The following is a 16,194-nucleotide window of genomic DNA, read 5'->3' as shown; positions in this document are numbered from 1 at the left end:
TTTATTTTCTAATATGCTGTTTCAGTTAATTTTTTTTTTGAGACGGAGTTGTGCACTGTTGCCCAGATTGGAGTGCAGTAGCACAATCTCGGCTCACTGCAGTTCCGCCTCCCGGGTTCACGCCATTGTCCTGCCTCAGCCTCCCGAGTAGCTGGGACTACAGGCACGAGCCACCACGCCTGGCTAATTTTTTGTACTTTTAGTAGAAACGGGGCTTCACTGTGTTAGCCAGGATGATCTCAATCTCCTGACCTCGTGATCCGCCCGCCTCGGCCTCCCAAAGTGCTGGGATTACAGGCGTGAGCCACTGTGCCTGGCCAGTTAATTTTTTTTTAACGTGGTACAATTCCAAACTTGAAAAATAGTCTTGTACCATTGGTAAAATGATAGACACTTTTGAAGTTTTCTCTTAAGTATATTTAGCTCTTGAAGACTTGTTTTTAAAATGACCTATTTTATATTCAGTATGAAGTTTTACATTCTCTTGAGGGCTGAAAAATCTGTTTTTGTTGTATTCTTGAAACAGTCTTTGATTGGCTATGGATCCTTTCCCTTTTCCTTGCATTGGGGTCTTTTTAAAACTTATACTTTCACAACTTAGGTTAGTGGGTATGTTTTAATGAAATGGAAGCAACCCCTGGACTCTTGTCTTCCACCTTCCACCCTTGTGATCTTGGCACATCATTATTATGTTTGAGCCTGTTTAGCAAGATGGTATAGAGCTATAATTCTGTACTTATCAGCTATGTGCCCCTGGGCAAGATATCCTTTCTTGAGTTCCTTATCTGTAAAATAGGGTAAGAGGGTTGTCAGGATTAAATGACAGAATGCATGTTTAGGACTGTGTCTGACACGATGTTATAAAGGTCATCTATGAAAATTGATGTAAAGGCAGTAAATAAGTGCTAGGTGGATATGTAGGTATGATAGATAAATTTGTAATCCTGATAATGAGCATTTACTTTTCACAGCTAATATTTAAATGCCAAATAACCTATATTAGCCATTTTTTATTGATACAGGAAATAAGAATCCATTATTTATACATTGTATAATAGTTATCTTAAAATCAAATAATTTTCCTTTTACAGCTGTTCTACTAATAGTTTCTGTTTATTTCCTATAATACTAAAATGTGAATACCAGCACTATATTCTGCAATTTAAAACGGAGCTTCACCATCATGCTGAGGCAGCTATATTAAGTTTAAGGCTGGCTCACTGCTGGGTAATGCAGCTATGAAGAAAGGAAAGTGTTTTCAATTATTAAATGAGGATGATATTTTTAGATGTCACCAGAATCCCAAATTGATACATCCACTGTTGACCTCTTTCCACAGTCCTATATCTCCAGCTGCTTATTGGATATTTCCACTTGGATATTTTTGCTATTGTTTCAAACTCAATGTCTAAAACTGAGTTTTCGATCTTGCTTTTAGAATTGGTGCTGCCTCTGATTTTCATTTTCCTGTTAGTGATATTACTGTTTCCCTCGTAATGTAGGCTTGATTATTCTTGATTTCCATCTTGACCCTCTCTCTTTGCTTTATTCCTGGGTACTTTTTGTTTGTCTTTAGCAGTTAGTCTCTTATGTCCTGTTCTTTCTGTTTTCACTACTGCCTTTCAACTTCATTTCCTTATATCTATATGGTAGTTTTTTATGTCTGATTTTTATAGCCATCAATGTTAAATACCAGATTGTTCTAAAACGTCAGTCTTAATGTGACACTGTCCTGTAAAACTGTCAGCACCTCCTTGTTAGGTAATATACAAAGGCCTCATGTTTAAAAGATGAATATTTCTTTCAAGTCCTCATCACCAACCTCTCCCATTCCAGCTTTGCCTCTTACTGCTTTCCCACATGAACTCTTCTCTCCACCCAGATTGTTCAATTTGGTGTCTCTTCACATCTTTTTTTCCTACTCTTTCTCTCCTCTCTCTCTTTATGTTTAGAAAGGCTTTTTTTTTTTTTCTGACTAATATTCTGCTTTTTCCTGCTATTCTATTTTTTTTTTTTTTTTTGAGATGGAGTTTCGCTCTTGTTGCCCAAGCTGGAGTGCAATGGCGCAAACTGGGTTCACTGCAACCTTTGCCTCCCAGGTTCAAGCGATTCTACTGTCTCAGCCTCCCAAGTAGCTGGGATTACAGGCGCCTGCCATCATGCCTAGCTAGTTTTGTATTTTTAGTAGAGAGGGGTTTCATCAAATTGGTCAGGCAGGTCTGGAACTCCTGACCTCAGGTGATCTGCCCGCTTTGGCCTCCCAAAGTGCTGGGATTTACAGGTGTGAGCCACCGTGTCCCGCCTATTCTATTTTTTTTTTTTTTTTTTTTTTTGAGACGGAGTCTCGCTCTGGCACCCAGGCTGGAGTGCAGCAGCACAATCTCTGCTCACTGCAATCTCCACCTCCCGGGTTCACGCCATTCTCCTGCCTCAGCCTCCTGAGTAGCTGGGCCTACAGGTGCCCACCACAACGCCTGGCTAATTTTTTGTATTTTTAGTAGAGACAGGGTTTCACTGTGTTAGCCATGATGGTCTCGATCTCCTGACCTCAGGTAATCTGCCCGCCTCGGCCTCCCAAAGTGCTGGGATTACAGGCGTGAGCCACCGCGCCCGGCCTCAATTTTTTTAAAGATGAAGTTTTGTCCCCCCACTGTGATGCTCCCACTTCTGAACTCTTAAGTACTTAATTGTTTATTTCTTTCATTTGGTGCTTAATAATTTCCTGCTTAGTATTGTCTCTAATTTCTGAATTGCTTAACTCTACCTCTCTGTCTGTTTAGAGTTTTGTAAATTACTGGCTCCTTGAGGATGAGGGTTATTTCTGATTCCTTGAATTCCTTTGAACCATGCTGGTATAGAAAATGAACACGCAATAATTATTACAATATTGTGTGAAGATATTTTTCTAAATAGTAGGAACTTTAAAAAAACTTTAAATTGCTAAGGAGTATATTAATGCTTTGTAAACAAATTTTTCTTTCTTTCTTTCTTTTTTTTTTTTTTTTTTTGAGACAGAGTCTCGCTCTGTCACCCAGGCTGGATGCAGTGGCGTGATCTCGGCTCACTGCAACCTCTGCCTCCTGGGTTCAAGCGATTCTCCTGCCTCAGCCTCCTGAGTAGCTGGGATTACAGGCGCCCGCCACCACGCCTGGCTAATTTTTTCTATTTTTAGTAGAGATGGGGTTTCACCGTGTTAGCCAGGATGGTCTCGATTACTTGACCTCGTGATCCGCCCGCCTCGGCCTCCCAAAGTGCTGGGATTACAGGCGTGAGCCACTGTGCCTGGCTACAGATTTTTCAAAGTACCGGTTTTGGTTAGTACTGTGGCATTATTGCGCTTATATTAAAGCTGCCTATTCAGGAAAGAGCTAAGATCAGTGATGGGATGGCTGGCTTCAGAACCTCACTTTCTACGGAGAAGGCAAGTGAGGAACTGGCTAGGTCTCAGGACAGAGCTATCAGGTTCTATAATTGTAGCTCCATGTTAACCTCTAACTCAGAAGCCCCACCTCTGGAGGACGTACCTCATCCTTGTCCTGCTTCAATGAGAGGCATAGAGCCCAGGTAAGAAATGGAGAGGAGGAGGAAGAGATGCAGGGTAGATTAGGCAAGAAAATTTGTAAAATAATGAGAAGTATTTTGTTTCTCTTGTTTTGGTAATTTTGCTGCCATCAAATACAAATGCTTTTGCTTAAGTTGATTTGGGAGCAGATATTGGGAGAGTGGGAATGGACATTGGAAGAGTGGGACTTGGCATTCTTAAAGGGTTGTGGTTAGCAGGAAAGAGAAACTTTGGAGGAGATTTTGGTTTCCTTCCCATCTCCCATTTCTAAACTACTACTTATGTTTTAGTCAAACTTGTGAGTTGGGTGTCCAGGAAGTCTTTTTCAGGTAGGATGGGGAGTGGTCGGTCAGTGGTAATGTGACGATATCAGTGTTTTACTAGTGTAAGGGATTTTTAAGAGTAGCTCTCTCCTAAACAATAGCTATAATTCTTTCTCAGTAGTGTCAGCAAGCTAGGCACTAAGGGAGAGGTGGCAGGGGTCTTGAGGCAAAGAGATAGAATAAGTTAGGCAGTCTCTATTCTGCAGCTCATTAGCTGTAAAACTTTGGGCAAATGATTTTGTATTCTCAGGTGGCAAGGACTAGCAGTCTCCTGAAATACCTATTGTGGTGCATTTCCATGTTGAACGCTTGCCTGTGAGGAGTGTCATTGAAATTAGGTTTTAGGAATCTTATAGTTCATTCTGTAGATTTGACTATGAATGTGGGAATACTTTCCCAAGAGCCACTAGACTCAGAAAACTTTTCTCCTTGTCTTGTAGTCCCTTTTTGGAATATACTCAGAAAATATCTTCTGTAAAGGAAATTTGTATCTTTTTCTCATTCCAGGTTATATGTCAAGGTCTAATGAATCATCTTTTCAGTTAAAGGGTTATTATTATATTTTTAGAGGGAATCTTAAATTCTGTGACATAAATAATAATTATTAAATAAATTCTGTTTCTTTTATAAAAATCTTGTAAGAGAATTTTTTCCATTAATCTTTATAGAAAATGTGCCAGAGGAACTTCGAGAACCATTTTACACAGATCAGTATGACCAGGAACACATCAAACCACCTGTTGTTAATTTGCTTCTGTCGGCTGAACTATACTGTCGTGCTGGGAGTCTCATTCTCAAGAGTGATGCTGCAAAACCCCTTTTGGGCCATGATGCTGTAATCCAGGCTTTAGCACAGAAAGGTCTTTATGTCACTGACCAGGAAAAATTGGTAACTGAACGAGATCTCCACAAGAAACCCATACAGATGGTGAGTCTTTATATACCCAAGATTATTTTAAGTTTGAAGTGTGTACTTTTGAGTGTGAATGATACACTGTAAAACAGAGGGAAATGTTTTGAAATTGGATTGTGTTTTTGCCTAGAGTTTAAAAATCATCTTTTTCTTAACCTTGTTTCCAAATGAAGGAAGATTTTAACTATTTTGGAATGTTTGGTGCCATCTAATACCTCAGAGAAACAACTACATAATTTCCAACTATCTTAATGTAATTTTAATTGAAAAATTTTAGTTTTTCCATCGTAGGGACTAGCTAGAAGAGATGGAAAATGCATCCTTGACTTTATCATTAGAAAAGAGTTGAGATTAATAAGTACTCATTTATGGCCGGGCAAGGTGGCCCATGTCTGTAATCCCAGCACTTTGGGAGGCCAAGGCGGGCAGATCATCTGAGGTCGGGAGTTCGAGACCAGCCTGACTAACATGGAGAAACCCTGTCTCTACTAAAAATACAAAATTAGCCGGGCATGGTGGCAAATGCCTGTAATCCCAGTTACTTGGGAGGCTGAGGCAGGAGAAAGGCTTGAACCCGGGAGGTGGAGGTTACGGTGAGCTGAGATCGCACTATTGCACTCCAGCCTAACAAGAGTGAAACTCTGTCTCAAAAAATAAGCTGATTTACGTACTTGAATAACTTCTTGGTAAATTTCTGCATATCAGATATTTTCGTTTATTTAATAGCTTTGAACTCATTCTTGTAGAAAACACACAGGTGGCCTCTAAGCTGGCCTGGGACAATCACGCAGGATCTCTCTCATAGGCAGTCTCAGGAGACATAAATCTAAATGTTTAAGTTCATTGTATGCTGGTTCAGTCCATTGTACTGCTTTAGCTTGAGTTTCACAAAATGTGGACATCATCAAGAATAGTATTAGAAAGAAAAGTGGTTTTTCCATACTCGATTAAATCATGTCATGATTTAATCAAAGAGTAGTAGTTTTGCTTGGGAGGAAGGTAAGGGGTATATGTAGAAAAGTGTATTATAAAATTTATGAAATTACGAAATTTAGGAAGAATGAACAAAAAAATTAGTTTATAAAATTTATTACTAAATGAGGTGATGACCTGTTTTGTTTTCTGCTTTTTTTCCTTCTTTAAAGTAACTCTTTTAATATTTCTAAGTAATGGAAAATAATATATTGATTAATTTAGTTAATGAAATTTAGTTATAGATTTACAGTACAGTTATTAACAATAACTCGCATGTGGATTATCCAGTATGAAATTGTCATCTTTCATTGATAGCTCCAAAATCACCTTATAGTTACCCTCTGACTTTGGCATACCTGCTTTGCATACATATCATATGTGAACAGTTTGCCTATGCCAGGGACAAGCAGAATCTACTTTGGTGTCCTTATCAGTGTCTCATATTCATCTCCCCCAGAATCACTCCCCTAGTTGGATGCTCCAGCTTCTGATTACTTCTGCTTCCATTGTTTGAAGGCCAAGTGGATAGTTAGAAAGCACATCCATGACTTTGTGAAGCAGCATTTGCTTAGTTGCTCTTCTTTCAGATACAGATATATATGTCATAGATAACCTACTTATCCTTAGAGTGTCTATTTTAGATCCTCTAATAAGAATGAAACAAACTTAACATGTTTTCTACATTTTTTTTTTCCAGTGTAGTTTGTATGTGTGAAATACTTGGACAATTAATTATAAAATAAGGGATTTGGTAGACTGCTGATTGTGTTACTCAGGTTTCTTTCACACTTTATTGATCCTGCTGATAGCTTTGAATGTATTTTAATAGTATTTAAGGAATGTAGTGTAAATGACATAGAATCTTTTTTTTTGGTCTTAGATGGAGTCTCACTCTGTTGACCAGGCTGGAGTGCAGTGGTGCGATCTCTGCTCACAGCAACCTCTGCCTTCTGGGTTCAAGCAATTCTTGTGCCTCAGCCTCCTAAGTAGCTGAGATTACAGTTCTGCATCACCATGCCCAGCTAATTTTTGTGTTTTTAGTAGAGATTGGGTTTCACCATGTTGGCCAGGCTGGTCTTGAACCCCTGACTTCAAGTGATCCTCCCACCTCAGCCTCCCAATGTACTGGGATTACAGGTGCACAGCATGGCCAACATAGAGGTTTTTTTTTTTTTTTTTTTTTCTTCTTCTTCTTTTGAGACGGAGTCTCGCTCTGTCGCCCAGGCTGGAGTGCAGTGGCGTGATCTCGGCTCACTGCAAGCTCCGCCTCCAGGGTTCACGCCATTCTCCTGCCTCAGCCTCCCAAGTAGCTGGGACTACAGGCACCCGCCGCCACGCCCGGCTAATTTTTTGCATTTTTATTAGAGACGGGGTTTCACCGTGTTAGCCAGGATGGTCTTAATCTCCTGACCTCGTGATCCACCCGCTTCGGCCTCCCAAAGTGCTGGGATTACAGGTGTGAGCCACCGCGCCTGGCCCCAACATAGAATTTTTATCTCTGGTTCTAGCTTCTATTTGTGGATTGTTAGAACTTGAGAACTTGAGGCTGGGCGTGGTGGCTCACGCCTGTAATCCCATCTCTTTGGGAGGCAAAGACTGGTGGATCACCTGAGGTCAGGAGTTTGAGACTAGCCTGGCTAACATGGTGAAACCCCTGTGTCTGCTGAAAATACAAAAATTAGCTGGGCGTGGTAGTGCGTGCCTGTAGTCCCAGTTACTTGGGAGGCTGAGGCAGGAGAATCTCTTGAACCTGGGAGGTGGAAGTTGTAGGGAGCTGAGATTCCGCTACTGCACTCCAGACGGGGTGACAGAGTGAGGCTTTGTCTCAAAAACAAACCAACCAAAGAACTTGAGAACTTCATATTTGCCCTACATCATCTTAACCCTTTGTAGTGTCACATTTACTAACCTGTGTTTTAATTGTATACTTTCAACTTTTATCACAATTTGATTTAAAGTTTTCCAGTTGCTGTGGCATTTTGATTGATGATATTTAATATAACTATTTTCCTGAAACCTGCATGAGAAAATTTCTCAGATTACTAGTAAAAAGTTGTTCCTTAAGAAACTATTTTTTTGGCCAGGCATGGTGGCTCACGCCTGTAATCCCAGCACTTTGGGAGGCCAAGGTGGGTGGATCATGAGGTCAGGAGTTTGAGACCAGCCTTGCCAACATGGCAAAACCCCGTCTCTACTAAAAATACAAAAATTAGCCAGGTGTGGTGGCGGGCACCTGTAACCCCAGCTACTTGGGAGGCTGAGGCAGGAGAATCGCTTGAACCTGGGAGGCGGAGGTTGCAGTGAGCTGAGATCGTGCCACTGCACTCCAGCCTGGGTGACAAGAGCAAGACTCCATCTCAAAAAAAAAAAAAAAAAAAAAGAAACTTTTTTTAAAGAGTAAAGTAAGAGTTAATTTAAATTATCAGTTTTCTTTCCTGCTTTTTGGGAAGTATCATGAAAAATAGTGTGTTTAATTGTACTGAATATATTGCCCCCGCTCTTCTACTTCTAAATTATCTTAAATTTGGGATATTTTATTTCTGTATGCCAGCCTTTTGGGGGGAGAAAAAAGTGTCGTGGTAGCAAAAGTATCATCCTAATTTTTCAAGAAACAATGTTAGTACTAATTCTTTTTCATCAAAGTCTCAGTATAAAACTTCCCCCTGAAATAATATATATGAAGACAGTAATCTTTAGAAGAATTTACACCAGACTGTTAACTTTGGTTTCTTCTGTGAAATGGGATTAAATAGGATTGGAGAAATAAATGGTAGCTTTCATTTCTTATTTGATATAATTCTGCACTATTAACATTTTTATATGATTTTACTGTTTTAAAATTTAAAATGTAGAGAAGAAATTTAAATTCAAATAGAAATTATCATTATCTGAAATAACATGCCTTGTATGCATACTGAATATTTCTGATAGTTAAATTGTTAAAGAGAAATAAGTATCCTGCATTTAGCCTTTAAGCAGACATAGGAAATAAGAGTAAATATTAAAGACCTCTCTAAATGGTTAAATTCAAATATCCTGTAAATGGCAGTTCAAACCTGTAAGGTATCTTTTCTGTAGTTCTTTTAGTAATCAATCTTTAAAAAGAAAAGATGTGGCCAGGCGCGGTGGCACATACCTGTAATCCCAGCCTTTGGGAGGCTGAGGTGGGTGGATTACCTAAGGTGAGGAGTTCGAGATCAGCCTGGCCAACATGGTGAAACCCCATCTCTACTAAAAATACAGAAATTAGCTGGGCGTTATGTCAGGCGCCTGTAATCCCAGCTACATGGGAGGTTGAGGCAGGAGAATCGCTTGAACCCGGGAGAAGGAGGTTGCAGTCAGCAGAGATTGCACTCCAGCCTGGGCAACAGAATGAGACTTTGTCTCAAAAAAACAAAAAAACTTCCCAACATGACTTCTCAGAACAAAAACATTCCTCTCAATCTCCACCCCAAAATTAATAATACAATCTGCATATCAGTCAAACTTGCCTTAGTCATACTTCTTTTTTTTTATTTTTTCTTTTTTTTTTGAGACTGAATTTTGCTCTTGTCACCCAAACTGGAGTGCAGTGGTGCATTTTCAGCTCATTGCAACCTCCACCTCCTGAGTTCAAGCGATTCTCCTGCCTCAGCCTGCCGAGTAGCTGGGATTACAGGTGTACCACCACGCCCAGCTAGTTTTTATATTTTTAGTAGAGATAGGGTTTCACCATGTTGGCCAGGCTGGTCTCGAGCTGCTGACCTCATGATCCACTCACCTCGGCCTCCCAAAGTGCTGGAATTACAGGTGTGAGCCACCACACCTGGCTGTATTTTATGTTCTATGTATCCAGCTGACCACTGACATCTCTGCTTGAATGATGTTTGAACTAAAAATCTAATGAGGAAGAAAACTGGGGAAAAAAAACTAGACAGCATGAAATAAATGTTCTAACTTCAAGCAATAGATACTGAGATCTTAGAGGTGGATGTGATAATCTCTACTAGGGAGGATCGGGGAAGGCATCGTAGGGTAGGATGATATGGGATTTCAGTAGTTGGGAAAAGGGATGGGATGAGAGTAGTAACTGGGTTGAAGGAATTGTTTGACTCAAGGTTGAACCTGTAAAGGTATGTTAAGTATTACAAATTAAAATATTGACTGCTTGGAGGGATAAATGTGAGATGAGGCTAAAAAATAATTTAGAGCTAGATCATGAGGAGCCTATAAGTCTGAATTAAGGATTTTTAACTTTCTATAGGTTACAGAATTATGAAATAGATTTTCATACTATATTACAAAACACTTGGAAGCGTTGTGAACTGAACCGCTATACTTTCAGCTTAGTTTAAATAATTATTGCAGTCTATTAATTCTCAGATTTTATCTATTGTTTATTTATGATTATCAAGTAGCTCTTTTTTTTTTTTTTTTTTTCGAGACAGGATCTCACTCTGTCACCCAGGCTGGAGTGCAGTGGCGCGATCACAACTCACTGTAGCCTCAACCTGCAGCGCTCAGGTGACCCTCCGATCTCAGCCTCCTGGGTAGCTGGGTCTGCAGACTTGCACCACCACACCTGGCTAATTTTTTTTTTTATTCTTATTGTAGAGACAGGGTTCTGTGTTGCCCAGGCTGATCTCAAACTCCTGGGCTATGCTGGGATTACAAGTGTGAGCTGGGATTACACCTGGCTTATCAGGTAGCTCTTTTCATTTAGTTTACCATGTGCCAGTCAGTGTGCTTACACTTTAACACTCTAACTTACATAATTTAATTCTTACAACTCCAAGAGGAAAGGATCATCCCTGATCTACTGATGGAAGAAACGGAGGCTTTGAGAACATAACTAAGGTCACAGAGCAAGTATAGTAAGTAGTGAAGGCAGGATTCTGAAATCTCTGCTTTAACTATAAATCTTATATTCTTTTTTTTTTCTTATTTTATTTCTCTTTTACATGATAACAGGATAAAGCCTATGTTCTTAAACACTAAATTGTATTTTTGTCTTTGCCTAGGGAATAGGTAGATGCGAAGTAGTGAGGTGGAAGGAAATAGAAACGGTGTGCCACCTGGAACTCTGCCTGGTGGTTTGTTTGAAATCTTGGTAATTTGCCTAGGCTTCTTTTCAAAGTAATTTCCCCCTCTGTTCCATTTACCCACTCTGTTCCTGTCTTAAAGGTTATGTTAATTCCATGTACCTTAGGAGTGATTATAGCAGTTAAGTAGAATGACTGCTGACGGGGGATGAAGTAGAGTTGTGACAGAGTCTAGGTGGACATGAGTTAGTTAATACGGTATTTAAGAATATGCAGGTGGGGCGCAGTGGCTCACGCCTATAATCCCAGCACTTTGGGAGGCCAAGGCGGATGGATCACCTGAGGTCAGGAGTTCGAGACCAGCCTGGCCAACATGGTGAAACCCCATCTCTACTAAAAATACCAAAAAAATTAGCTGGACGTGGTGGCGCACGCCTGTAATACCAGCTACTTGGTGTACGCCTATAATACCAGCTACTTGGGAGGCTGAGGTGAGAGAATTGCTTGAATCTGGGAGGCAGAGGTTGCAGTGAGTTGAGATTGTGCCACTGCACCCCATCCTGGGCAACAGAGTGAGACTCCTTCTTGGAAAAAAAAATATATTTATATATGCAGAGTAATTCTCTAGTTACCATTATTTTTGCTGGATACACAAAATGTATTGAGAACAGAGAAGCTGATCCCAGGAACTCTGTGTTGTCCCTCTTTTTTTTTTTTTTTAAACATTGGTCCTATTTGGCAACTATGCTTATGAATTTCCATGGTGTCACCATCTGTTGGAACTCAAGTGTAATTTACTCGTGTAGAGGCTTGCTTGTTAAAAAAAAAAATCCTTTCCCTGTTTAAGAAGAGGATTATATAAATGTAATATTGTAATAGTAGGTGTAAAGACATTAATTTCTGGTTACCCTTGTATATGAGTGGTTTGCAAATTTATAAGCTAAACCTGTCTTTGAAAAAATAATTACATTCTCATAGATGTTGTTGGACAGCGTTTTCTTCTTCATGCATAGTGCTAGAACTCAATTTTCTGTTTACTACTCATGTACCTAATTTGGATTCCATTATTTCTAGGTAACATCCACACCTCTGTTACAAATTCACAATATCTTTTGATACCTTACAACCATGTTTATCATGTTAGAGTTACTCTTTATTTGTGATCATTTGGAGCTCCAAGTTTTACTTTCTCATAGAAATAACTTGATGAATGGTACTTACTTTACTAGATGATCTCACAAAGACTCTTTTTAATAAAACTGAATTGTCAGACCATTTATTAATTTATTTAAGGACCTTCTACATTGCCCTTTGTATTTTCTACCATGATTACAAAGAGTTTCATGTTCTTCAGTGTCTCACTTTCTAGCGGTGGCTTATAGAAAACTGTCCAATGTTTTAGGAGTATAAAACTTTAGGAGCACCAAACTCTGTACTACACTTAAACTGAGTTTTGAAGGATGTGGAAGAATTTACCAGGTAGATAAATGAAGGCTGTGTTGTATGGTATTGTACATGGGAGTATAAGGGGATGTTAAAAGGGAGTGTGAGAGCATGGTACCCTCAGGTCAGACGAAGCAGCTTGGTTGTAGCATTAGCACTAGCTGCCTTTTGAGGGGTGATAAGAAACGAGATCACAGAGATAGGGACAGGGCATGAATGACGTTTTATGCTATGCCAAGTGTTTATACATTATCCTGGAAGTGATGGCAACCCTAGTGTAGGGTTTTAAGCCAGAGAGGGTATCATCAGATTTGTGTTTCAGAAAGTCACCGTGGTGTATTGTAGAAGAGATACCACTTAGGAGGCTGTTGAAATAGCTGGCGGCCTGAACTAAGGTGCAGGCCATGAAGATTTATTAGTAGGCTTGAGTGGGAGAGACTTTTTTTTTTTTTAGATGGAGCCTCGCTCTGTCACCAGGCTGGAGTGCAGTGGTGTACTCTCGGCTCACTGCAACCTCCACCTCCCGGGTTCAAGCGATTCTCCTGCCTCAGCCTCCCAAGTAGCTGGGACTGCAGGCGTGTGCCACCATGCCCGGCTATTTTTTTGTATTTTTAGTAGAGATGGGGTTTCACCATGTTAGCCAGGATGGTCTTGATCTTCTGACCTCGTGATCCATCTGCCCTGGCCTCCCAAAGTGCTGGTGATTACAGGCATGAGCCACCGTGCCTGGGTGGAGAGACCTCGTTAAGGTAGGATTGAGATGATAATTTGATTTATCAAGAATTGGGAGATTAGAAAGAGAACCCAGAACAGAGCTGGCAAAAAATATTTTATCCCTTATGTGAACTCTAATTAGTAGTTAACTACTGGAAGGTGGAAAAAACTAGCTCCTTGGTTTTTACTCTGTTCCTTTGGGAGCCTCAGGGTCTAGATGTTCCCTTCCCCATCCTATGTTGCTCCTAGTGATTTTGAACTCTGATATTTTTTACCTAATAGTGGTAAATGACAAAAACAAGTAAAGGAACAGCTTTATAAGTTTGAAGTCTTGAGCTGATACTGCTAAACTTGCTATTTTTGATGAGAAAGATAAAGGCTACTCTGTAAGACTCATACTAAGTTTCTCTTTTCTTAGAAAAAATGGAAAAGAGTTTTTCCCCACAAAAGCAACGGACACCAGTGGGGTGTCCTCTAATTCAGTTCCAACATTATCTACCTGAAGATAGTATCAGATCAGTGTCAGATCCCACAGGTTGAGGGCTTAGTCCCCAAGACTAACCCACCACCACACCAGTCACAAGTCCAGCAATAATTTTTATTAATATAGAAGATGAATTAAGCATATATTAACCATGACTTTTCTTTTTTTATTTTTATTTATTTATTTATTTTGAGAGAGTCTCGCTCTGTTGCCTAGGCTGGAGTGCAGTGGTGTGATCTCAGCTCACTGCATCCTCTGCCTCTCGGGTTCAGGTGATTCTCCTGCCTCACCCTCCCAAGATGCTGGGACTACAAGTGCACGCCACCATGCCTGGCTAATTTTTTTTTGTATTTTTAGTAGAGACAGAGTTTCGCCATGTTGGCCAGGCTGGTCTTGAACTCCTGACCTCACATGATCCGCCCGCCTTAACCTCCCAAAGTGTTGGGATTATGGGTGTGAGCTACCATGTCCGGCCTTATCTTTTAAAAAGATAAAAAGATTCCTGTGCATTCATTGCAGATTAATAAATTTAAATAGATGATATATTATAAGGTAAGTTAGCTTCAGTGTCTGGGACCTGGCCTATTTTGGAGTAATAATGTTCTCCTAGTTTAAATATCTAAAAAACTAACAGTATACACACACATATAAATAATTGGAGTGACTGGTACGCTCAGGCCTGTAATCTCAGTACTTTGGGAGACTGAGGTGGGCAGATTGCTGGAGCTCAGGAAGTCAGTGCTACAGTGAGCCATGATCGTGCCACTGCGCTTCAGCCTGGGCAACAGAGCAAGACTCTGTCTCAAAAAATAAAAAAATAAAATAAATTATTAGAGCACAATGTTGAAATATTTTAGTAGGTTTGGTATTAAAACTACATATTTTTCTGATTTGCACAGTATAGTGTAGTGCTATGGAACAGTGGACAGTCACAGCAGTTGCCTGTGGCCATACATACCCCAGTGTGTGTTGAGCAGATTGATGCCCCGACACTGCCATGATATGGAAACATTTTTGCAATTTGTTAGGTTATAGCAGTGAAGCAGATTGTTTTTAATTAATGTCAGTGATGTGATTTAGTAAAATAAAATAGGTGATCATTAAAACAAAAACTTTAGTAATTGTCATTTGGTTGCTTGCTTGTTTTCTGGTAACTGCATAAATGAGCTTCTGTAATAGAAAAAAAAAATCCTTACCATGCTCAGATTCCTTCTCAGCCTATACTGTTCTATGTTTGAAAAGAGTGTTAGAATGAGCTGTGTTACAAAGTGCACTATGTTACAAGGTGTCCCAAGGGCCCGTCTTTTCAGGAATTTCTTTTGCTATACTTGGAGGATGGTGAGAATACTAATTATTGTTTTCCTGAAGCTAAAACTGTTTGTGGTAAGCAAACAAACAAATATTACAAAGGTAACTAGAGAGCGGTGAAAGCTATGAAGAAAGTAAAAGCAGGATAATACAAGTGATCTGAAGGAATCGTGTTATTTTATTATAGTTAGAGTGACTAGGAGCAGTCTTATACAGGAGATTATATTTGAGCAGAGATTTGAAAGATGAGGAGTCACTTAGGCAAAGATCAGAGGCTAGTGCATTGCTGACAGAGGGAATAAATATGAAGACCCTGAGTTAGTATATAATTCACAAAATAAATAAACTTCGTGGCTGGATGATAAAGGTCCTACTAAGAATTTCCTGGAGGGAACATCTTCAGGAATTTGAAAGTGTAGAGTCACATTTATTTGCCATATAATTTGTGTGATAGGAAGTACTTGACTCATTCAATAAGTACTTGTTGATAATGGGATGTAGTAATGAAAAGACAGACCAAGCTCTTGCTTTCATGGAGCTACTATTTTAGTAGTAAAGATGACCAATAAACAATTAGACAAATTGTAACAATTTCAGGAAATGGTAAATGCTGTGAAAAAAATAAATTAGTAAGGAGCTACAAGGAGCCGAACATCCTCTTCATAGGAGGTTGTCAGGGAAGGCCGGTCTCCAGAGTTGATATTTGAACTGAGACCTAAATACCTGAAGGAATCGGCAGATGATCTGGAAAAAACATTCCAGGCAAAAGAAATAGCAAGCTTACTGGCTCTGATGTAAGGGGAGTTTGCTATGTTCCAGGAACTGAAAGAAGGCCGCTGATTGGTAGTGAGCAAGATTGATAGTAATAAGAGATCTGGTTAGAGAAAAAGATTGTAGCCAAAGCAAGTAAAGCTCTATAAGCCAGCTTTTATTGGGAATGTGGAAGGATGTCACGGAAGGATTTTAAGGAGGCCAATGAGTTGATCTGGTTTACTTTTTTTCAGAATCATTAAAGGCCATAATAATAATTTTGGTGAAATAGAAAAGCTTCCTTTTTCATGAATGTCCGGGGTGGTTTTGTTGTTTGTTATTTGTTTTTTGAGACGGAGTCTCACTCTTGCCCAGGCTGGAGTGCACTGGTGCAATCTTGGCTCACTGCAACCTCTGCCTCCCAGGTTCAAGCAGTTCTCCTGCCTCAGTCTCCCACGTAGCTGGGACTACAGGCGCACGCCACCACACCCGGCCAATTTTTGGAGTTTTAGTAGAGACTAGGTTTCACCGTGTTGGCCCAGGCTGGTCTCGAACTCCTGACCTCAGGTGATCCACCCACCTCGGCCTCCCAAAGTGCTGGGATTACAGGCATGAGCCACTGTGCCTGACCAGAATGTTTGTATTTTAATGTGGTAACATTATAGTAAAACAGAATAATTTGGGAAAAGACGATGAAAAGT

At 40.0% G+C, this 16,194-nt stretch overlaps 1 protein-coding gene across 4 annotated transcripts in view; it reads left to right on the top strand.

Annotated features, from left to right (window-relative positions):
* Nucleotides 1–16,194, top strand: part of CAMSAP2 (calmodulin regulated spectrin associated protein family member 2) — a 115,733-nt gene that overhangs the window by 16,071 nt on the left and 83,468 nt on the right. For all 4 annotated transcript variants that reach the window (XM_050782259.1, XM_050782241.1, XM_050782250.1 and 1 more), the window contains exon 2: nt 4,554–4,813. In XM_050782259.1, the coding sequence (XP_050638216.1) occupies nt 4,554–4,813 (260 nt within the window). The remainder of the gene's footprint in view (nt 1–4,553; nt 4,814–16,194) is intronic.

This window comes from Macaca thibetana, chromosome 1 (genome assembly GCF_024542745.1).
Source record: "Macaca thibetana thibetana isolate TM-01 chromosome 1, ASM2454274v1, whole genome shotgun sequence".
NCBI lineage: Eukaryota > Metazoa > Chordata > Mammalia > Primates > Cercopithecidae > Macaca > Macaca thibetana.
The sequence above is the reverse complement of the archived record's forward strand: the minus strand, read 5'-3'. Positions and strand labels throughout refer to the sequence as shown.